The sequence below is a fragment of the Rhinoderma darwinii genome, chromosome 13, assembly GCF_050947455.1.
Source record: "Rhinoderma darwinii isolate aRhiDar2 chromosome 13, aRhiDar2.hap1, whole genome shotgun sequence".
NCBI lineage: Eukaryota > Metazoa > Chordata > Amphibia > Anura > Rhinodermatidae > Rhinoderma > Rhinoderma darwinii.
In genome coordinates, this window is record NC_134699.1 from 48,469,296 (window position 1) to 48,493,395 (window position 24,100).

At 45.6% G+C, this 24,100-nt stretch overlaps 2 protein-coding genes across 4 annotated transcripts in view; one reads left to right on the plus strand and one right to left on the minus strand.

Moving 5' to 3' along the window:
• Positions 1 to 24,100, plus strand: part of ENGASE (endo-beta-N-acetylglucosaminidase) — a 174,527-nt gene that overhangs the window by 10,092 nt on the left and 140,335 nt on the right. The window lies entirely within an intron of this gene.
• Positions 17,089 to 24,100, minus strand: part of TIMP2 (TIMP metallopeptidase inhibitor 2) — a 48,132-nt gene continuing 41,120 nt past the window's right edge. The window contains exons 3-5 of the mRNA XM_075845100.1: positions 23,756 to 23,864; positions 19,558 to 19,682; positions 17,089 to 18,011 (exon numbers count right to left, since the gene is read on the minus strand). Coding sequence (XP_075701215.1) covers positions 17,814 to 18,011; positions 19,558 to 19,682; positions 23,756 to 23,864 — 432 coding nt within the window. The 3' untranslated portion in view covers positions 17,089 to 17,813. The remainder of the gene's footprint in view (positions 18,012 to 19,557; positions 19,683 to 23,755; positions 23,865 to 24,100) is intronic.

Below are 24,100 nucleotides of genomic sequence, written 5' to 3' on the forward strand. Positions count from 1 at the left end.
AACTTCTCCTGGAAAGTGTTGCCCTGGTACGATGCGTGTGGCCCCGCTTCCAGAAGTACTGGGTGCCCCCCCTTCTTGGTTGGTCCCTAAAGATTAGGTTCTTGATAATCACCTCTTGAAATTCCAGGAAAGTTCCCGTCTGGCCTGCACATCGACGTAGCACGTACGCATTGTACAATGCCATCTGTATGATGTGCCCGGCCAGCTTCTTATACCACACCGTATGGCGCTGTAGGGCTTCAGGGCTTGATCTTACAAGTCCATCCCTCCCATGTACCTATTGTAGTCCAGGATGCAGTCTGGTTTGGGGGTGGCTTTTTCTTCATATATTCTAAACCTGTAGGTATACCCTGATGCACTCTCACAGCTTATACATCTTCACGCCATACCTTGCCCTCTTACCCGGCAGGTACTCGCGGAATTGAACCCTCCCTTTAAAATGTACCAGGGACTCATCAATAGAAATACACTTCTCGGGGGTGTATGCTTGGGAAAACCGGGCACTGGAACGGTCTAATAGGGGTCTCCGTTTATACAAACGGTCAAAACTGGGGTCATCTCGGGGTGGGCACGGCTCATTATCAGTATAATGTAAGAAGCCAAGTATTGCCTCATTTATTTATTTTTTTAGGTTCCAGTTCAGTTCTGAAGTTGCTTTAAGGGGCCCATAGATTAGAAACCCCTATCAAATACCCCATTTTAGAAACTAGACCCCTCAAAGTATTCACAACATCATATAGAAAGTTTATGAACCCTTTAGGTGTTTCACAAAAATTTAGAGCAAAGTAGAGGTGAAATTTACATTTTTTTTTTGTCAGAAAATCCTCTTTATACCATTTTTTTTATAACACAAAAGGATTTATCAGAGAAACGCAACTTAATACTTATTGCCCAGATTCTGCAGTTTTGAGAAATATCCCACATGTGGCCCTAGTGCGGTAATGGACTGAAGCCCCGGCCTCCGAAGCAAAGGAGCACCTAGTTGATTTTGAGGCCTCTTTTTTATTAGGCACCATGTCCGGTTTGAAGAGGTCTTGTGGTGCCAAAACATTGGGAACCCCCCAAAAGTGACCCCAATTTGGAAACTAGACCCCTTGAGGAATCCATTGTAGTTTTCTTGGGGTGCATGCGGCTTTTTGATCAGTTTTTATTCTATTTTTAGGTGGCGTGGTGACTAAAAAACAGCAATTGTACTATTGGTTTTTTTTTCGTTTTTTTTTTACAGCGTTCACCGTGCGCTATAAATGACATATTCACTTTATTCTGCGGGGCGATACGATTACGGCGATACCAGATGTTTATAGTTTTTTTTTTTGTCTTATGGCGTTTGCACAATAAAATACGTTTTGTAAACAATCATTCACTTTTTGTGTTACCTTATTCTAAGCGCCAGAACGTTTTTATTTTTCAATCAATAAAGCCGTGCGAGGACTTATTTTTTGCGTAACGAACGGTCGTTTCCATCAGTACCATTTTTCGGTACATGCGACTTTTTGATCTCTTTTTATTCCATTTTTTGGGAGGTGAAGTGACCAAAGAATTGTGATTGTGGTTTGGTTTATTATTATTTTATTTTACGGCGTTCACCGCGCGGGATAAATAATGAAATAATTTTGTAGTTCAGGCCGTTACGGACGCGGTGATACCAATTATGTAGAGTTTATTTGTTTGTTTATATATTTTTATTAATAATAAATGACTGATAAGGGAAAAGGGGGGATTTTTACTTTTATTACTTTTAAATCTTTTATTTTCTTATTTTTAGACATCTTTTTTTTAACTTTATTACTTTGTCCCACTAGGGGACTTGAGGGCAGGAGGCTCTGATCGCTATTCTAATACACTGCACTACATGCGTAGTGCAGTGTATTAGAACTGTCAGCTACTCACTGACAGCAAGCATAGTGGGTCCTGACAACTAGGCTTCCGTCTATGGCATAGCCGGACGCCATTGTTTGGTGTCCGGTTGCCATAGTCACCATCGCCGGCCGCTATCGCGTAGCAGGCCGGCGATGGCAGCTTAACCCCTAAAAAGCCGCGATCTCTATAGAACGCGGCTTTTAAGGGGTTAATCAGCGGGGACACAGCGATCGGTCCCCGCTGTAGGAGCTGTGACAGCTGCTGAACAAGACAGCAGCTGTCACAGCTCCTGTATGTGTCGGGAGGACGGCCGAAACGGCCGTTACTCCCGAGACGTACTATTACGGCATGGAGCGCGAACGATACAGCTGCCATGACGTAATAGTACGTCAAGGAGCGGGAAGGGGTTAAACCCCGCCTCCTGAAATCTGCTAGCCATCGAGGCTTTATGCATCATAGTGAACAAGCGATCCTTATGTTCTGTAGTGAATGTTAGACCCAAGTCCCTCTCCCAGCTAAGCAGGTAGGAAGGTGTGGACAGATTGGAGGGAGAGTTCAGGAGAGCATACAGTCTGGACACGAGTGACGCACCGTGCCCGTGCAAAGGAGTTCGAAAGGAGAGCTATCTCGTGAGTACGCCGATGGATTAGGTAGGGATGCAAGGAAGTGTCTTAACTGGGTGGCCTGCCAAGTAGTAAATCAGACAGGGTCAAACAAAGACTCCAACTGAGCACTAGTCATCCATGTCTCATCTTGCATAAAGTGTGCGGCACGTCCCTTACCTGCCCTCAACCAAAGCTGGAAGGGGCCCAAAATCGGAAACGGGGAAGGGAGACGGAGAAATCTCTTTCCGAGGCAACCGCCAGTGTGGGCCCGATAGTCGGGTGCGTCCGCGCCGACAGGGGAACGTGGTTGCCCAACCAAGGTAAGGCCGGCAAAGGGACTTCAAGAAAGGCCTGTTCCATGGACACCCACTCTTTAATCTCAGTGTGCCTAAACCAGTCTAAAATTCGTGTCAAATGGGAGCCCTGATGGTAGGAAACAAAGTCCGGGAGACCAATGCCATCCTCACATTTAGCACAAAAAAGCATGGATCAGGCAATACGTGCAGCTTTCCCCGCCCATATGAACTTGTGGAGTAGGGACAACAGAGCTTGAAAGAATGGGCTTGGGATGTGTATCGGCAGCGCCTGGAAGAAATACAAGATCCGTGGTAAAATATTCATTTTAAATATGGCACACCTACCAAACCAGGTAAAGGTGCCCGACGTCCAAGAATCCAAATCGCTCTTTACGAGTTGAAGTAGCGGAGGGTAGTTCACTGCATAAAGACGAGACAGATCATCGGGAAGCTGGACCCCCAGATATTTAAGCGAATCTCTAGCCCATTTAAAGGAGAAGGACTCAGTCAGATCATCCACCAAGGTCTGTGGCAACGAGAGATTAAGAGCCTCCGACTTCTGGTAATTGATTTTGAAGTTGGACCATTTTGAGTATCTACTCAACTCCGCCATCAGGTTGGGCAAGGAGATCCTGGGAGCAGTGAGAAAAAAGCAGGTCATCTGCATAAGCAGCGACCTTATGGGATCTACCTACCAAAACTACACCCGCTATATCTGGATTGGAGCGAATATGGCACAAAAAGGGCTCCAAACATAAAATGAAAATTAAAGGGGACAAGGGACAGCCTCGCCTTGTACCATTAGAGATAGCGAGTGAGGAGGAGAAGTGCCCGTTGACCTTAACCTGGGCCGATGGGGAGGAGTAGAGACCCGAAATCCATTTCATCATATGTGCACCCAATCCCACATATCGCAAAGTAGCCAGCATAAAATCCCAATTGACTCTGTCGAAGGCCTCCGCATCAGTCTACAGAAAGCAAGTGGGAAGGGCAGAGACAGCCGCTTGATACATGAGGTTAATTGCCCGAGTGGTATTATCTCGTGCTTCCCTTAGGGGCATGAAGCCCACCTGGTCGTTGTGTATCACAGTATGTAGTAGTGGGGACATCCTATGGGCCAGAATCTTAGCAAACCGCTTTAGATCAACGTTTAACAGAGAAATGGGGCGATAATTTTGACACATGGATGGGTCCTTGCCCTCTTTGGGTATCACCGTGATGTGGGCCCTCAACGTGTCTTCAGGAAGGGAACTCCCCTCTGTGAGTGAATTGAAGGCATGTAGGAAATGGGGCGAGAGTAAATCTGAGCAGGCCTTATAATACTGTAAGGGTAGTCCATCTGGGCCCGGTGCCTTCCCCGAAGGCGAGTCCCTCAGTGCCCAAGACCACTCTTCCAAGGAAATAGGAGACTCCAGGGCAGTAATAGCCTCCGGACGGATACACTTCATCCCCGAGGACCGGAGATACTACTCAATCTCCTCCAAGTGACTACCGCCATCCGGAGAAGGTGCCCGAGGGAGATTATAAATAGAGTGGTAATAGGCACGGAAGGCCTCCGCGATGTCTTGTGGGAGCTGTAGACGCCTATTGTGTGAGCCTAAAACATGTGGGACATAGGTGCGAGAACCTGTTTTCCTAAGTGCCCGCGCCAGAGTCCTACCAGGTTTGTTACTAAATTCGTAAAAGTGCCGCCTGCATTTAACTAAGAAGGCCCTTGACTTAGAAAGAAAGAGCGAACGGACCTGCACTTTAAACTGCCCCAACTCCGCCCCCACAACCCGGTCCTGAGAAACCTTAAGGGACTGTTCCAATCTGTGTATCCAGGACAATAAGTCCAGGAGGTGTGCTATCCGCCCCTTAAGTTTGGCGCCAATACGTATGAAGGAACTGCGCACTACACATTTATGTGCCTCCCAAATGCAAAAAGGGTCAACCCCCGGCGAAACATTAGTGGCAAAGTACTCCACTAAGTCTCTGCGAATGTCCGATACCACCGTCATATCCTGTAAGAGCGATTCATTCAAGCGCCACTGCCAGGAGCGAGGGCGGGCCGTTGGGAGAGCGAGTAAGAGCATGGTCAGAAAATGTAATGTCGTCAATGGAGGCAAATGTGAGGCTGGAGAGATGTGAATGGTGTAGAAAAAAATTGTCTATTCGGGAATATGAGTTGTGGGGAGCCGAAAAAAACGTGTAGTCTTTGGTTGAGGGATGCAGGAGCCGCCACGTATCAACGAGTTGATGCTCATGCAACAGCCGATGTATACGGCAGTGAGCTGGCCTGGATAAAGAGGAATGCCCTCGTGAAGAATCTAATGCGGGATCTAAGGTGGCATTCAAATCCCCCCCCAATATTAGAGTGCCTTCCAGAAAGTCATCCAACATCGCCAGAACCCTTTCCAGGAAGGCGACTTGACCAGTGTTCGGGAGATCTTATGATGCCAGTGTGCACAGAGTGTTATCCAGCTTACCCTTCACGAAGAGGTACCGTCCCACTCCATCTGTGTAGTCTCCACATGTTCCCAATGGAGAGAGCGTGAAATCAGGATGGAGACCCCCTTAGTCATGGAACACACTATGATACCCCTCCGTATAATGGGAATCTGTGAGCTTCGGTATGCAGTCAGCCCGAAAGTGGGTCTCCTGCAGGAATGCCACGTGTGCTTTTCTCTTCCACAGAAGACTGAGATGGAGGACCTCTTTTCCGGGATATTCAGACCCTGTGCATTCAGGGAGACAATGGTAATGTCAGTCATGATAGGAGATGGAAGAGAAGACAGAGGTGGGAAGGGGGAGAAAGAAAGAAAAGTCCCTGTACAGAGACAGAAGTACCGGAGCTGCGAAGAAACACAGTCCCTCTAATATCGGAGTACAAAACCCCTCAACAACTCGACGTGAGCTATGTCGTCCTCAGAAGGAAAATACCTGCCGACCACGACACAGCAACACGGAACCCTAATGGGGAACGAGGAATGACAGCGATGCGACAAACAATGCCTCAAAAATACAGTAATAAACTAGAAATCACAAATTGAGTTCAGTGAAAACCCGGACTCAATTAACTTAATTACCGCATGAACCTACCCTCCCCCGCTTGACTAAACAGTTGAAACATCCCCCTCTGGAGAAAACCCCCAGACCCGCATCTTGTACAAATGTCCCCCATAACAACACTATCAACGTCGTCTTCTGCATCTCTTGAAGAACCCTGAGAAAAAAGGGGATAGGTGCAAATAATGTTCGACTATAACCTGTGTCCCAGTGAAAGACACTAGGTTACACAAGAGTAATAGATCAGTCTCTTCGTGGGGATCGCCGCCCTGAGGGCCGAAGCTCGGCTGGCCCGACTCCACAGTCTCTGTGTGGGGATCGCCGCCCTGAGGGCCGGAGCTCGGGCAGCTCAACTCCGGAGCAAGGCGGGATAGGATGAACAAAATCAGGATATGGTCCTCCTCTAATAAAGAACGGTGCCGGGGGTTCAGTCTAATCCTGTAACCGCACTGGTGGGATCTCCAAAAACGGGAAGGCCTCCTCTAGGTCATCCGGAGACCGAACCGCAAACTATTGCCCTTGTCTGCGAAGGATGACATGGAAGGGATGGCCCCATCTGTAAGTTGCTCCCGCCGCCTTGGTCGCCTCCAGTTATGGACGGACAATTCTGCGCATGGAAAGTGTTAGTCTGGAGACATCTGGCAGGACGGTAATTTGGGAACCATTGAAGGGAACTGCCCCTTTCTCCCAGGCTCTCCGGGCAATCTCCTCTTTTTGTTTGTAGAAATGTACTCTATATATAACGTCCCGCGGACGGTTACCATCTCTAGCCCGGGGGCCCGCCAGCCTCTGCACCCTGTCCATCTCAATGGCCATATCACGTGGTCGGTCCAGGAGCTCATTAAAAATATTTGTCACTGCATCATAGAGACCATCCGAGGGTACAGATTCCGGTATGCCTCTCAGCTTCAAGTTGTTACGTCTCCCCGTTTTCGACATCATCCAAGTGCAAAGAAAAGTCCTGCAGTTGCAAAGCTTGAGTGGCCAAGGACTGTGAAAGGACCGAGATGTCCAAGGAGGATATGGAGTTCTGGCGCTCCAATGTTTCCACCCTTGCGGTCAGAGCACGCACCTCCTGTGAAACAGCGCCAATGGCCTTGTCATGCTTCTCCAGCCGGGAGAGGTGTAGATCCAAATCGGATTTGGTGGGCAACACCCTCACCATTTCCCAGAGTTCCGCCAAGGTCCATTCCATGGAAAGCGGGGGACCCTGAGAAGGGCCTGACTGGTGTTCCCCTGATCCCGCTGACGGGACGAGTGACCCCCTTAAAATAGCAGGTGTCCCCTGACTCCGCATCCAGTCCTGTGGGGGAGACTGCCGCTGAATGGCAAGAAAAGATGGTACCGCGCTGCCTGGCGGGGCCATGTGATCCACACCCTGCCTGGGTACTGACTGGAGCTGTATAGGGAGAAAGTCCTCTACCAGGACCGGAGGAGCCGACCCTGGGGAGTCTGCAGAGCACTGACCTCCAGCGACGCCATGTCAGCTCCTGGAACCCGAGAGCAGCTGCCGGTCTGTGCCTGACCAGAGAAGGAAGGAGGCGGCGAGTGTCCACGAGGCGGCGGAGTCTGGGTGGGGCCCGCAGGAGGAGTGGAAGAGCACCGCAGCGAGGTTCCGTCCAGCGTGGACCGAAGGTATTTGCCGATGGATGAGGTGCCAGGAGTGACCGGGAGGTTCTTGCGGCTTCTCCCCTTCGTCATCTTAAGCCGGGGACCGGTAAGTAAGCCCCGTCGGGCGATATTCTGCTGGGTGAGTCGGGAGCTTCAGTGGAACGCGTCCTCATACCGCCATGCCCCCCCATAGGATTTTTTATAGGACCTCAAAAACGCCAAAAAAGAGCATGTACAAAATGACTAAATTAAAAGAACGCCACTAAAAATGCCATAAAAACACATGTTACTTGGTAGCGAGGTGAAGGGGTGTCACAGGGCATATGTGGACACACTGGACCATACCACCATAGCGGGATAGCAGCTGGCCAAACAGGCTACCAAGGCAAAGTCAATAGTTCGAATAAGGGTACCTGTGGCAATACAGACAGTAGCGATGGCAGGCTTGGATGGGACCTTAGCAGCAGGCAGAAACCAGGAGCGGTGAAATACAGCAGGCATAGTATACGACACAACACGACTCCAACTCTCTATGGCAAAGGAACAAGGTAACCTGGGATACAGGTAGCAGGAACGGGAACACTGGGAACTGGAAAACACTAAGGGAGCATTTGCAAAGACTAACACAGGTAAACACAACAACGCTCAGGCAATGGAGGAAGGGGCAGGACCCTTATAGTCCAGGGTGATCTGGGAGCAATCGGTCAATCTAAAACGTGTGTGTTCTGGCCGATTAAGACCGGGAATGAGCTCGAGCGCGCACCCTAGTGGTCACTGCAGCACAGGACGCATGTGCTGGCATCTCTAGGAAGGAAGACGTCTGCAGGATGATAGGAGTCTGCGGTCTGCGACCGCGGACGTTACAAGGGCACATTAGCATTTTGTGAAATACCTTATTTTTTGGTAAAATTCTAGCCAAAATGAGCACCTCAATGGTGCACGGAACATCTGTGGAGCAGCAGGGACTAACGTAGCCAGCCAAAAAGTGAATTAAAGTGAGGAGACACATGCATGTGGTTATGCAAATTCATATAAATGTTGTTCGACATCGAATGTATCTTTGTAGGCGAGTGTGTGTTTCAACTTGAATGTTTAGGCCTTGAAAATGCAGGGAGGGGAGCTCATTCCGTCCGTCCACCATCCAGTGCACGCACGCATGCATGCACGCATGGTTCCATGATGGCGGATGGGATAGATGATGCTGCATGCAGCACCTATCTGCTGTTGTTCGTTAGGAACATCCATCCACTTCACCATTTCACTCAGGTGCATCAACCAGTGCCCGGCTCAAGTGAAGCCTCGTACCTTACCTGGAAGGAGAGGGAGGTGGAATTGCAGGTGAAATGCTGGAGCCACACACGCGGGAGGCGGCCATGACACCTTACCTATGCAGAAAGCCAGTTTAGAAAAAGCAAATTTTTTTCCCTCTGTTTCAACAAGCTGCCAGACCTGTCATGCAGTGGAATCCATTTGCATGGTGGGCCAGCTAACATGAGTAAATGTCCCGACATTTTGTACTCAGGTGCTCCTGTTTTTATCTGCTCCCAGCGAAGCAGTGTTGCATGCAACATTATATATGTCATGTTGCAAACACTTGAGCAGGGGTGGATGGAAGCTGATATAGGGTAGCCTAGCCAGAAACAGGCAGGTAAGCTAACACCCTCACATGCGGCGAGAGAGAGATAGACATGGTTTGGTTCTTTTGCTTTCACCATAATGCTCTGCAGAAAGCAACACCCAAATCTGCATAAAAGCGCCTTCTCACCCTCCTGTCGTGCGGACACACGCTCTGCCGAAAATACATGCCCACGACCGCCCCTTCACGGAATGGGTCACCTGCAATACACTGACTGCTCTCCAACTGCTGAATGACCAACTCTGTCTGGGCCTAGGCTTTTCTGGCTGAGGTCCCTTTATGACGCCACCACCTCTGGCTGCTGAGGGCCCCCATAGTGACACACGCACAGTTCCGCCGGGGCCTTCCAATTCAGTCGGTCAGTGTCCATTTTCATGTTGACCGAGCAAGACGTGCTTCTGCACAGCTGCCTCCAGAAGGCCAAGAGGAGACGGGACTGTAAAATGGGAATTAAGCATCCCAAAAAATCGGTTACCTTATTCCACAGTTTGTTAGTCTTCCAGGTAACACAGTAACACACTAAAATGTATCTTTGTAGGCGAGTGTGTGTTGCAACTTGAATGTTTAGGCCTTGGAAATGCAGGGAGGGTAGCTCATTCAGTCCGTCCATCATCCAATGCACGCACGCATGCATACACGCATGTTTTCATGATGGCAGATGAGATAGGTGCTGCATGCAGCAGCAGCATCTATCTGATGCTGTTCATTAGGAATATCCATCAACTCCACCACTCCACTCAGATACATCAATCCATGGCTTATCAAGTGCAGCTTGTTACCTTACCTGGGAGGAGAGGGAGGTGGAAGCAGGGCCGATTCTAGCTTTTCTGCTGCCTGAGGCGAAAATTGAAATGGTGCCCCCCAGATCTTAATTGACATCCCCCTGGCTGTACTACATCACTATCAGCCTCCTCCAACTCTTGCGGATGCGCGTTGCCTTGTACTCCCCTGCAGCGATGAAGCCAGGCAGAGTACACCTCGTAACATGGTACGTGCCCAAGTATTACAAGGTTATGGCGCATCCGAGAATGTTGGAGGATGCTGCTAGCGATGTACAACAGCCAGGGGATGTCAATCAAGCATGGAAAGGTGGGTTTGGAGGCAGGACTATGTGACTCTTCAGGAAAGCGGCACCGCCCCCATCCAAACTCCGCCGTATATATATGGTGGGTGGGGGTTAAAAATGGACACAAAAACTGCATGTGTGATTCCAGCTTAAGGCTGGGTTCACATTGTGCACTTTTGCGTTTTGAAATGCTTCCAACGCACCCTAAAAAAAGAACATGCGTTTTTTAAGATGCGTTTTTGCTGGTAGAGCTTTGAAAAGCAATGTAATGCACAATGTGAACCCAGCTGGAATAACACATGCCGTTTTTTATGCAGTTTTTTGAGGAGCAGGAGTGGATTCAAAAGAAAAGGAAAATAAAGGGAGAACTTATAGTTCTCCTTATTTTTGTATCTACTCTTGAGATTGGCAAAAAAAAACCTGCACGTGTGAATCCAGCCTTAGGGTATGTTCACACGCACTGTTTTCAGACGTAATTCGGGCGTTTTACGCATCGAATTACGCCTGAAAAAAATTTCACATGGAGTCTTTTTACACGGAAACTGCGCCAAAAAGCTAGTCAAAAACGGCCCGAAAATGCTTCCGTCAATTTCAATGGGAGGCGGGGGCGGTTTTCTCCTGCGAGCGGTAAAACCGGCTCGCGGGAGAAAGAAGCGACATGCCCTATCTTCGGGCGTTTCCGCCTCTGACCTCCCATTGACTTCAATGGGAGGCAGAGAAAGCGTATTTCGTTGCGTTTTATGCCCGCAGCGCCCAATGGCCGCGGGCGAAAAATGGCGCTAAAATCGGCGTGCAGAGATAGGAAAATCTGCCTCAAACTTTCAAACTGAATTTTGAGGCAGAAATTCTGCCTGCAAAATACTCTGTGTGAACATAGCCTAAAAAAAGCTTCATTTTCAGCTTCAAAAACGCCTGAACGCATGTGAACATACCCTTATACAGGAGAAACACATGCTGTAGTCTGCAAGGGAACTGCAGCTTGGTAAAAAATGGACTTTCCAAAAAGACAATGACCCAAAGTTGGTCATCCCACAATTATCTTCTCTCTTTGGCCAGTTTTTCTCTATGTAATAGTAATAATAATAATTAATATTATTATATACAGTGAAGGAAATAAGTATTTGATCCCTTGCTGATTTTGTAAGTTTGACCACTGTCAAAGACATGAACAGCCTAGAATTTTTAGGCTAGGTTAATTTTACCAGTGAGAGATGGATTATTTAAAAAAAAAACAGAAAATGACAGTCAAAATTATATATATTTATTTGCATTGTGCACAGAGAAATAAGTATTTGATTCCCTACCAACCATTAAGAGTTAAGCCTCCTCCAGACCAGTTACACGCTCCAAATCAACTTGGTGCCTGCATTAAAGACAGCTGTCCTAAATGGTCACCTGTATAAAAGACTCCTGTCCACAGACTCAATTAATCAGTCTGACTCTAACCTCTACAACATGGGCAAGACCAAAGAGCTTTCTAAGGATGTCAGGGACAAGATAATAGACCTGCACAAGGCTGGAATGGGCTACAAAACCATAAGTTAGGCCCCATGCACACGAACGTGTTTTTGCGTCCGCAATTCCCCTGAAAATCCACGGGAGAATTGCGGACCCATTCATTTCTATGGGCCCATACACACTATCCGTGTTTTCACGGGTCCCCGCATGTCCGCAAGTCCGTGCCGCACAAACTCAGGACATGTCTTATTACGGCCCGCAAATTTAATGCGGACATGCCCATAGAAGTCAATGTGCCCGTGGAAAATGCGGGTACACCTCCGTGTGTCAACCGCAGTTTGCGGAAGTGTTGCTAGGCGACGACCGGGAATGAGTTCTGTCGTCATCCTGTTTTACCTAGGCTTTTTTTTTTTTTTATCCGCATTTTGCGATTACATACGGATGAACTGCGGATTACATACGGATGAACTGTGGAGGACATTTCACAGAACACGGTCCTGGAATTTGCGGACCAGAAAAACACTACGGTCGTGTGCATGAGGCCTTAGACGCTGGGTGAGAAGGAGACAACTGTTGGTGCAATAGTAAGAAAATGGAAGACATACAAAATGACTGTCAATCGACATCGATCTGGGGCTCCATGCAAAATCTCACCTCGTGGGGTATCCTTGATCCTGAGGAAGGTGAGAGCTCAGCCGAAAACTACACGGGGGGAACTTGTTAATGATCTCAAGGCAGCTGGGACCACAGTCACCAAGAAAACCATTGGTAACACATTACGCCGTAATGGATTAAAATCCTGCAGTGCCCGCAGGGTCCCCCTGCTCAAGAAGGCACATGTACAGGCCCGTCTGAAGTTTGCAAATGAACATCTGGATGATTCTGAGAGTGATTGGGAGAAGGTGCTGTGGTCAGATGAGACTAAAATTGAGCTCTTTGGCATGAACTCAACTCGCCGTGTTTGGAGGAAGAGAAATGCTGCCTATGACCCAAAGAACACCGTCCCCACTGTCAAGCATGGAGGTGGAAACATTATGTTTTGGGGGTGTTTCTCTGCTAAGGGCACAGGACCACTTCACCGCATCAATGGGAGAATGGATGGAGCCATGTACCGTCAAATCCTGAGTGACAACCTCCTTCCCTCCACCAGGACATTAAAAATGGCTCGTGGCTGGGTCTTCCAGCACGACAATGACCCGAAACATACAGCCAAGGCAACAAAGGAGTGGCTCAAAAAGAAGCACATTAAGGTCATGGAGTGGCCTAGCCAGTCTCCAGACCTTAATCCCATCGAAAACTTATGGAGGGAGCTGAAGATCCGAGTTGCCAAGCGACAGCCTCGAAATCTTAATGATTTACAGATGATCTGCAAAGAGGAGTGGGCCAAAATTCCATCTAACGTGTGCAAACCTCATCATCAACTACAAAAAACGTCTGACTGCTGTGCTTGCCAACAAGGGTTTTGCCACCAAGTATTAAGTCTTGTTTGCCAAAGGGATCAAATACTTATTTCTCTGTGCACAATGCAAATAAATATATATAATTTTGACAATGTGATTTTCTGTTTTTTGTTTTTTTTTTTATATAATCTATCTCTCACTGGTAGAATTAACCTAGCCTAAAAATTCTAGACTGTTCATGTCTTTGACAGTGGTCAAACTTACAAAATCAGCAAGGGATCAAATACTTATTTCCTTCACTGTAGTTGCAGAGTAACTATGATTGGCGCACGGCAACTTCTGTCATCCGGAGTTTATATTCGGTAGGCTATAATGTTTATATCTCACTTCTATATGCAAGGAGTATAGATGTACATGCTTTTGAAATAGGACAGCATTACCATTCAGTGTACGGACTTGGAAGGAATCAAATATTCGTGAGAAAACTAGGAATAGGATTACTGATGTTTGCCCCTGGAGGGTATATAAGCTAAAACAACGGCCGTCACAAGGGCGCATGTATTACAATGGGGCTGTTCACACGGCCGTTGTTTAAATGGACCGTGTGGAGGGTCCGTTGAAAAATAGAACATGTCCTATTTTGTTCCATTTTCACTTATCTCTCGATAGACTCAAGTCTACAGGGATCCTTGAAAACGGGACCCGCATGGGGGTACCTCAGACGTGAAAAACTGTAGTTTTTCACGTCCGAGTTTCCCCACGTTCGTCTGAATTCGGCCTTAGTATGTGGTCTGTGGGACATGGTGTGATCTGTTAATACATCAGTGCATCAATCCTACCCCACAAGAAAGGGTAAAATCTAGACTGCAAAGAAAAGCTGTTTAATAGGGTGAAACATAATAACAGGTCAAAGGCCTCATTTTCGCAGATAATACTTTTTTAATGCCACCGATGAAACTTTCACATACAGAATTTGTCATCGAGCATCAGAATGAGTGCAAAGCACAGAACATGCAACTTTCCCCTACTCTCTCCACAAGTCTCAGACTTTATTTTTCAGCATAAAAATTATAAAAACACAAAGATAACAAAAGCTTTAAATTATTACTTGCAGCAGAAAAATTACACATTCCGTTTAATACTTACCAAGCAAGAACTCTACAAATAGCATTACTGTCATTTACAGTATACTTGTTTGTACAAAGGGGATTGTCTTGACACAAGGACCATAAAGCCATGTCAGGAATAAAAAGGGAAATACTAAATAATATGATATAAATATGATAAAAAGTTTTCTAGTAATGAGGGATTTAATATTCCCAAAAAGTTATACTGTACATCAGGCACGTTTAAGAGTCTCTCCTGTGCACCTTAATGGGTTTGGTGCCATGGCCTGTGTACACGCAACTTGTGCCCTGTGATGAGTAAAAAGGGTTGTGTGTATCCTGTGCACATTGGACCATAATAACTGTTGACCGTGTATTAATAAAGAGAGTACGGTGTAGAGAGTGGGGTTGACAGTGTGTCCTGTGTACTCGGAGGCTATGATATTGTGTGTGTAATGTATGTTGTTTTAGTATACCAGTAACGCATGTCTTGTATCCACAGCTTATCCACACTGTTGTATCCACAGCTTATCCACACACTTTAGTCCTATATTATTGCAACAATGAATACTGCTGAGTGCACATGGCCTATATCGCTGCTGTCACAACGCGACACATTTACACCGCAATCATTTAAAAGAATACTAATGCTAAATGTTCAGTCTGAATTGCTTACATATAGCATGCTGGAGAATGCACGATTATATAGATAACTATGAACATATAAGAATGCCTTTACTGTTTTTCACCATCAAAACAATTCAGTTGTCTTTAAATTTGTCTCATCAAAGATATTGTTGGCATATCGCTAGGTTATGTCACCTGGGTATTTACCAGTAGGAGTCCTATGCCACCTAGGTCCTACCAGCCGGGGTTCTACTGCTGTGACCTCTGACGATTTGCTGGATCGAAGTGGCAGGGAAGCACTCTACCCCTTTACCAGTAGCCATGTGGCCGACCACCGACTATGATGGCTGTCTATGCAGGTGCTGGAAAAAGCGAAGCCGCGCAAGATGCCACGATGATCAGGAATTGGTAGCAAAGTCTAGTGATTTGCCACCAATGTCTTTGATGAGACAACCTGCTTAAAAGTGTACCTATACTTTCAAAAATCTTTCGACATGTCATAGTGACACGTAAGAAGTTTTGATCGGTGTGGGTCCAGCACTGAGACCCCCAGATGAGTGCTGTGCTACTTCATTTCTGCTGGGCTCTGCTTTCCTCAATAAGCCAAGTGAGCGGTGTATGGAGTCAATAGAAAGTCTATGAGTCTGTACACCGCTCGCTCGGCTTTCCTCAGAAATCTGAGCGCTTCTGCCTCTTTGTGTTAGCGATCGGTTGGGGTCTCAATGCTCGGACACCCACCAATCAAAACTTCTGACATGTCACTATGACATGTCCAAGGTTTTTTGAAAGGATAGGTACACTTTAAAAGAGAGAGATAAAAGAAAAAAAAATTATATTCAGGGTCCACGGAGGATAGCTAATAAGGCATCAGCAAGAAAACTGCCTTGGCCCACTTGCACATAATTGTATTTTGGTCAGTTTTTTGCTTCGCTCCTGGAAAGCCAAAACCAGGAACATAACCTCCACAGAAAAAGTATAGTGGAAAGATCTGTACGTCTTCCATGTTTTGGACCACCTCCTGGTTTTGGCTTACAAATACTAATGCAAAATACGGCCGTGTCAAAGTGGCCTTACAGACAATTTAAATTCACACTTTCTACAATCCATTTAGATCATAACATGGTAAATTCTAGAAAACGGATTACAGTTTTCCTTGTAGGATTACGTTTGGTTCTTCTCACAAGATGATTCTAATAAATTCTTAATGACATACACATACATTTGATAAAAACTTTTCTCACTATATCATCACATCTCCTGACATGTCCGTTTTAGTAAATTCTTGCATTCTTCATAAAATAGCAATTTGAGAACTCTGCATTGCGCCGTTTTGGAGTATGGAGTTTTTCTGGTGTTTTTTTCCCCCATAGGCTACTCCATGGGACGTAAAAAACAGCAGAAGAAAGCTTGCACAAAATGACACTAAATAAAAACCGCGACCAAAAACACCATAGAAGTTGCAATTTTTATTTTTTTTAAATGCTGGTGTATGAAAATTTTGTTTTTTTCATTCATTTTAAAACACCAGAAAAGAACAGTGTGTGAAGGAAGTCCAACACTGTCCTATTAGTGCCGACAGTTTTAGACTGTGTGATATCACACCCTATTCACAAGGTAAATGGCAATGCCACGTTATTCATACTGTATATTTCCAGAAGAACAACCCAGAGTTCTAATAAAGATGCTCCAGAATTGTTAATTCATGGGAAATACAGGTATTTACTAAAGCGGACATGTCACGAGATCCTCTTTAAAGAGTCTCTGTCACCAGATTATAAGTGCCCTATCTTCTACATAATCTGATCGGCGCTGTAATGTAGATAACTGCAATGGTTTTTATTTTGAAAAACAATACTTTTTTAGCAAGTTATGAACAATTTTATATTTATGCTAATTAGTTTCTTAATAGCCAACTGGGAGTTTTTAACTTTTTACCAATCAGCGTCATACACTTCTCTTCATTCATGATTAGCTGTAGTCACAACACAGCGTGATCTCGCGAGATCACGCTGTGATGTAACATACTCCCACATTAACTTTACCAAAGTGTCTTGAGAGTGAATAGACATCACCTCCAGCCAGGACGCGATGTCTTCACACTCCGACACTTCGGTAAAGTTTCTGTGGGACTCACAGCACAGCGTGATCTCGCTGTAAATCACAGCACAGCGTGATCTCGCGAGATCACGCTGTGTGTGCAGTGAAAGAAGCTGGGCTGGTCAGCGTCATACACTTAAAAAACGCCCAGTTGTCTATTAAGAAACTAATTAGCATAAATCTAAAATTGCTCATAACTTGCTCAAAATTGATTGTTTTTCAAAATAAAAACCACTGTTGTTATCTACATTACAGCGTCGATCAGATTATGTAGGAGACAGGCCACTTATAATCTGGTGACAGAGCCGCTTTAAATGTAAAGGAAATCTATACACATCCTTACTTGTACTGTTGAAGTCAATACAATATACGCATCATTCCTATAACAGTGACCTTTACTTTAGCATTCGAGTTCCTTCAAGAACACTCCCAGTCTCAGAAATAAAAACACCAGGTACTGAAAACGTAAAGAAATTGGTGCAGATTGTATAATGAAGGCGTTCTCAGAATTACACAGAAAGCCAGTCCCTGTTTACATTGCATAAGAACACTAAATACACTGAATACTAGAGGGTAAGGATGGGTAACAAATCAGAGCTTGGACCTCGCTTGCAGGTTATCCTTTTTGTAAAGGGGCACTTGGGGAAAGTCAAGGAAAGGACTGTAGACCAGCTACACAGAATAAAGGGATTCTATATGTGGCCTTGTGCGCTCAAACAAACTGTAAGAAAGGGAACGTGGTAAAAGGAAGTCTAAGAACTAGGGTGGAAGCAGAGTCCATCCTCATCCTGATCCATTTAATCCTTTCAGTGCTGCAATGTTCAGCAATGAAGGGGTTAAACCCCTGTCCCATGACAGCTTGCAGTCTAGCTTCTTCTGTTCAGCCATGTGACTTGCAGGATTTGGTGTTTACCTTGGGCCAAAAGAAAAAAAAATTGCCTGCCTCTTCTTCTCCTTGGCTGTGATGTAAGAACTGGTGAGTGGGAATTGCGCAAAATGAGATTTAGGGGTCCTCTATGTCGAGGAACTCCTGTTTTGGAGGGGCAGTCCCCCGGTACCAGGAGCAGGATCCATCACTACGCTTAATGCAGGCATAATGTTTTGCCTGCCGTCCGTTTATGCTCTTCTCTGTCGTCCAGTCTGTCCAGAGACACTCATCTTGGGAAGAGACATAACAAGGGATGGAAGGACAGCGTGAGATCTGAGGAAACAAAGTAGACAAATCAGAACTATTAGATAACATTTTTACCATAAAAGCATGGCATTAGTTACCCAGTTACATTGGTTGAAAAAAGACGCAGGTCCATCAAGTACAACCTTTCTCAATCAATGACACGTCTTTCATTGCTAGATTAATTTTAACCTTAAAGGGTAACTAAACGGTCAACAAATATTCTAAAGAAATAAAGTACAACACCTCAATCAGTGCACGTTTCGTGACCATACATGAACATTTGTACCAGATCAATAGCAAAAAGACAACATAAAAAAACATAAATGTAAGCAAAAGAAACAACAATACAGTATTACACGTGTAAAATAGCATGGTATAAACTGGCCTTCGTGAAAAGAACAAGACATCCCCCGCCCCCCATTCAAACCACAGCACCTTGAGAACAATATTGGCATCATGACGGTAGTTGAAGCTGACCCAATGTGCCCCCGAGGTTCGCCTTGTTATACCATGGGGTATACCTGAAAGGTTTGACTATTTCCTCGCTTTCCTAGGCAGAGTAGTGGGATTCAATAAACGATTTCCATTTGGCAAACAGCCTTTCTGAACCCAATTCTTTGCGTCTCTCCACCTCAATGCGTTCTAGCCCAAATAGGTGTTTCAGTTGTGCCACTCTTACATCCCTCTGTGGCACTTTGTCGTCCAACCACTGAGCAAGTAGACATCGAAGGGCTACCAACAAAACGACATGGATCAGTTGGGGAAAAGGGCCCCTACCCTCCTGAACATCTCCTGGTGTCCAAACATGTTGGAATAAGAGTCTGTGGGGATATGGGGAGCCACCTCATCTAAAACGGTAGAAATTGCTTCCCTAGATAAAACTCTCAATCTAGAAGAACAGAAGGCCTGTACCTGTAAGATCATCAAGAAATGACCTCCTGGTAAATTTAGTTTGTTTGTCAGTTCCCCCCGGGTAAGCCATCTTTTATCCTTCTGATGCATTAGGACTTGAGGCAGATTTTGACCTGCCGGCAGAACACTTGCCGTGTTTTTTGCCCACGGCCATTGAGCGTTGCGGGCAAAAACGCAGTAAAAAACGTGTTCTCCCTCCCATTGATGTCAATAGGAGGTCAGGGACTGAATTGATCGAAGAAAGGGCATGTCCCTTCTTTTTCCCGCGAGCATTTTTTACTGCTGTGGGGAAAGAATGCCTCCCATTGAAATCAATGGGAGGTGATTTGGGCTGTGGTTTCTGCGGCAAAAACTCTGTGTGAACAGGGCCTAAAGATTTAGTTCCTCATTAAGAAATCTAAGCAGCTTGTAGAGGAAATCCATCCAACCCACTCACTTGCAGTACCAGACAAAGCCATTCAACAAGGGTGGTGCTGTGTCTGATAAAACCAGAGGCTGTGTCACTTAATTGGGTCTTGCAATGGTGTGATGGGAATATCATGTTTGAAATGGAAAAACTAAGAGCTTTGAAGTTATGCATTCCCCTTTTCTACTTTATGTATCTGCTGGATGACACATTCCTCAAAATGCAGACAGCACATCCTTCACACCAACGACTTACCTTACACTTACAGCCCATCTCATATCTCTGGTTAAGACTTTTCTTCTGGGTTTGAGTGAGGGAATCCCATGGCACAATGAAGTCACACAATGTGATGTGCATTTTTCCATTACCATCTGCCTTACCTGGAAAACAGGAAATGGTGACAATTCTTAAAAAATATTTCAATCGATGCAAAGATGATGTATTACTATGCTGATAGTGTGTGTGGGTGTGTGCGCGCACGCATTAGGGTTGTCGCGATACCAGAATTTTGACTTCCATACAGAAACTTCATGCAGTATTGGGATTCTCGATACAAAACGATACTTTGCAAACAATAAAAAAAACTCAAAAACAAAAAGTCTTTCTATTTTCTGATCTGATGCACATGGAGGTACTAAATTCATAACATCATGTGTCTCACCTTAATAAGTGACCCCAGAATTACCCTCGCATAATGGCAACATTCGTGTTAACCCATTAGCGACACGGCTAATTTTGGCCTTGAGGACCCCACGCTCATAACTTTTTCATTTTTTTTGCTCGACATAGCTGTATGAAACTTTGTTTTTAGCGGGACGAGTTGTACTTTATGTAGGTGCCATTTTTTGGTACCCATTAGTGCCGCTGACCTGACGAATACAGGTTTCAGTGCTAGATACAGTTGTTCTGTATACAGGATACACAGCAGCTGTATTTGAAAAAGTAAAACTAATTTTTAATAAAAAGTAAATTAGAACGTTGCACTATTTTTAAATACATTTGAAACAAATAAATAAGTGTACATAGACTTTAAAACTGGGTGAGGAACAGCCTAGCTCTGCTACAAAGGTGAGGTTGTGGAAGATAGTTTCATGTCATAGGTCCACCATGGCAAGACTGAGCACAGCAACAAGACACAAGATAGTTAGGGTATGTTCACACGTCTTGTTTTCGGACGTTTTCCAGGCCGTAAATGGCCAAAAAATCGGAAGCAGAACGCCTCCAAACATCTGCCAATTGTCTTCAATGGGAAAAATGGCGTTCTGTTCCGATGGGGCGTTTTTTTTCGCTGCCATGGTCGCGGTCCACCATCGTTCCTTACCTCGTGATGGCCGTGACCACGGACTGTTTGCGTCCTTCCAGCGTCTCCCTCCTAGGAGACTCCAGCATTCACGGCCATCCGGCCCTGCTCTGAATACTAAGGTGCACGCGCTCGGTCACGGCCTTAAAGGGCCAGTGCGCACATGTTTAAAGTTCCCTAACCTATCCCTAATTACCCTGGACTATAAAAGGGGCTCCGTACTTCCACTCTTTACCTGAGCGTTGTTGTCTACACATGTTCGTATTGCAAATGGTCCCCTAGTTGTTTCCTGCTCCCAGTGTTCCCATGCCCTGCTACCTGTATTCTGTGCTGTGTTTGTTTCTCAGCCTTTTGTAGTGTTGGAGTCGGGTTGTGTCATCTGCCACGCCTGCTGTTATACACCACTTCTGGTGTCACCTGCCACGCCTGCTGTTATACACTACGTCTGGTGTCATCTGCTACGCCTGCTGTTATACACATCAGTGGTCATCTGCCACTCCTAGTATCATCCGCCACGTCTGGCATTACCTTTCACGTCAAGTTCCATCTGTGCCAAAGCCTCTGCTACTGTCTGGACTCTCTCAGGTACCCCTGTGCTAAGAACTTTGCATAGACTGTGACTTGGCCAGCTGCCACTCAGCTACGGCGGAGCGGCCTAGTGGGTCCACATACCCCTGTATCGTGACAGTGTTCAAACACTTTTGAAGAAGCACAATGAAATGGGCAACGTTGAGGACTGTAGACGCAGTGGCCAAGGAGACTTTGTGCAGCAGATCAAAGACACATCATGCTTTCTTCCCTTCAAAATAGGAAATTGTCCAGTGCCATCAGATCAGAACTGGCAGAAACCAGTGGGACCCAGGTACACCCATCTACTGTTCGGAGAAGTCTGGCCAGAAGTCGTCTTCACACCAAATATTGATTTGATTTAGATTTTTCTTCTGTTTATTCACTTTGTATTTTGTTACTTTATAAAAAAAAACAAAAAAAAACTTCACGCTTCTATTTTTGAAAGCATCCTTAGGCACTGTTCACACTGTTTTTTTTTTTTTTGCAGGGAGAAATTTCTGCCTGGAAAAATCAGCTCCGTTTTTTTTTTAAAGTGGTTTTGCACGACAGCCGTTTTTTTGCCGCAAATTTTGGCACCTTTTTTTGGCGCGTTATTTTTACCTCTTTCATCCACAGACCAAGGAAAAAAACGCTGGTTGTTTTTGCCCAAAAACGCGTAAAAAAAATGCTGCGGCGTTTTTTCCGTCTTCTATTGATTTCAATGTGGTTTTTGAGGCTGAAAACACCTCAAGATATGGCATTTTTTTCTGCTCGCAAGAAAATAACTGCCTCCACCTCCCGATGGATAGATGGGAGGCAATTTCGTCCGTTTTTGTTGCAAAAACCGCTTCAAGGAACGCTGTGTGAACAGGGCCTTACTTTGCAGCTTTTTTCCCCCCCCCACAACTACTTAAAATGAATCTTCTACAGTCACGAGAAATTAAATGAAAATTTATGCAACAAAATCTGACACATGTGAATGCGCCCTAAGTAGGTTTATACCGCTGGATAACAAAAAGAACAATTTCAATCTCCTGAAGTCTAGTTTACATAGTGAAATGAATATGTCTTTAGTATACAAAAACAAATAGAACAGTGGTAGCTTTAAAAGATTAAAGGGTTGGCTGATTTAGACAACCCCTTTGCCATATGCTCTGTTAAAGGGGTTTTCCAGCTTCTGACCACTGATGACCTATCCACCGGACGTACAAACTGGAAGCAGTTAGCTCCGGCCGCGGAATAGCGGCCGAGCTAAAGTACTGCTCCTATTCAAGTGGATAGGAGCACACCTGCAGTTCTGCAGCACGGCCGCTATGCTATGTACAAAGCCAACTGCTTCCGGGCTCTGTCCATATCATTATGTGCCACAACATCTGGTGCCCGCAGGCCACCGGAGAGGCTTATCGGTGCGGGGTCCGGGTGTCACCGCCCTCATGGCCTGTGTCGCCGCTAGCAGCCGCTATGGCTGCTACAGCGGTAGCGATGGACACTAAGTGAAGTAGCGCCCGGGCGGAAAGGCGACTGCCTAAGGCCGGCCCGGGTGCAGTTAGCGAGTGGCACCTGACCCGCTGGTAGTTGCAACGGTGCAGGGATACACACGCCCACTGGCGTCCCTCTTGCAGTGTGGCGGCTGGCGCCCTGTGCGACCGCACTGGTCGAACGTATCTAAGACCGGCCATGGATAGGTCATCAGAAGTTGGACAACCCCTTTAAGGCACATGACTATTAGAGGCAGGGTACTTGCTAAGGCCTTTAATAGCCAAGATGGAGAGTCTTGGAAAAAATTTCCTTCTGGAGGACGTGGCTTGACCATGCATCGATTTTTAATGGGAATTGTGTAATGCCATTCTTTGCTGATCACAGTGAAGTAGCCGAGAGATCTCGTGAAAAAAGTAGCTCACGTGTCAAGTGTAATTTCATTACTTGTTCATTCTCCTCATTGGCACTGATGTTTCAGAAAAGGATCACATGTGTGTAAGAAGTTGATGGTAGTGATAGGGTTTTCTTCAGGGTGCAAAGATTTTTTTTCACAGCCGCTGCTTATGGCATAACAACAAATAGACACCCACTCACCTATTGAATTCTCCACCTTTCCAGCACTACCGTGGTCTTCTATCAGACTGTATACATCACTACAGTGACGACGTGCCACATATAATTACATTATCGATGTAGTCAACAATTGGCTGCAGAGGTCACGATAGTACAGCCTGTCCTCGCCGCAGGGAAGCAATGTACTATGGAAGCGGCAGCACTGGTGCAGAACGGGAAAACAGCCCCTGATTTTCAGCCATATTTCAAACAGAAAACATTTTTGAAGCTTTTTTTTTTTTTGACGTTTTTGGAGCTGTTCATCAATTGACCCTATGAAAAACATTATTTTCATGCAGCGTCGTTTTACGCACCGTTTTTTAAAACCGCAGCGTAAAAAAAGCCCTGTCTGTACTAAACGCCATTTTTCAGCGTTTCATTCGTGTTTTTCAATTCGGATTTCAAGGCGTTTACACCCCAAAATACGTCTGAAAACACTGCGTGTGAACAGAATTGTAAAAAAAAAAAAAAAAGACTACACGAAAGAACATAATCATATATAAAAGAACAAACCTGCAATCAAATATTCTTTTTTGCCTCCAGTCTCCAGTGTCACTCCACATACAGCTGATGAAGGAGCTGTGAAGATGTACTGTATATCCTCGGCAGGTCCCTTGAACATCTACAGAGGCAGGTGAAAGATATATATACAGTATGAATGGCTACGAATATTTATATGAACATAAATAATGAAAATATTCTTGAATGCAATCAGCAGATACTACTAAATCATTCCAAGGTTAGGTTTAGACTTTACGTTTTGCAGCTGTTTTTGTTTTGGGCTTAACCCCTTAACGACCAAGGACGAAAATGAACGTCATGGTCGGCTGCTAGTTCCCGCACCATGACGTTCATTTT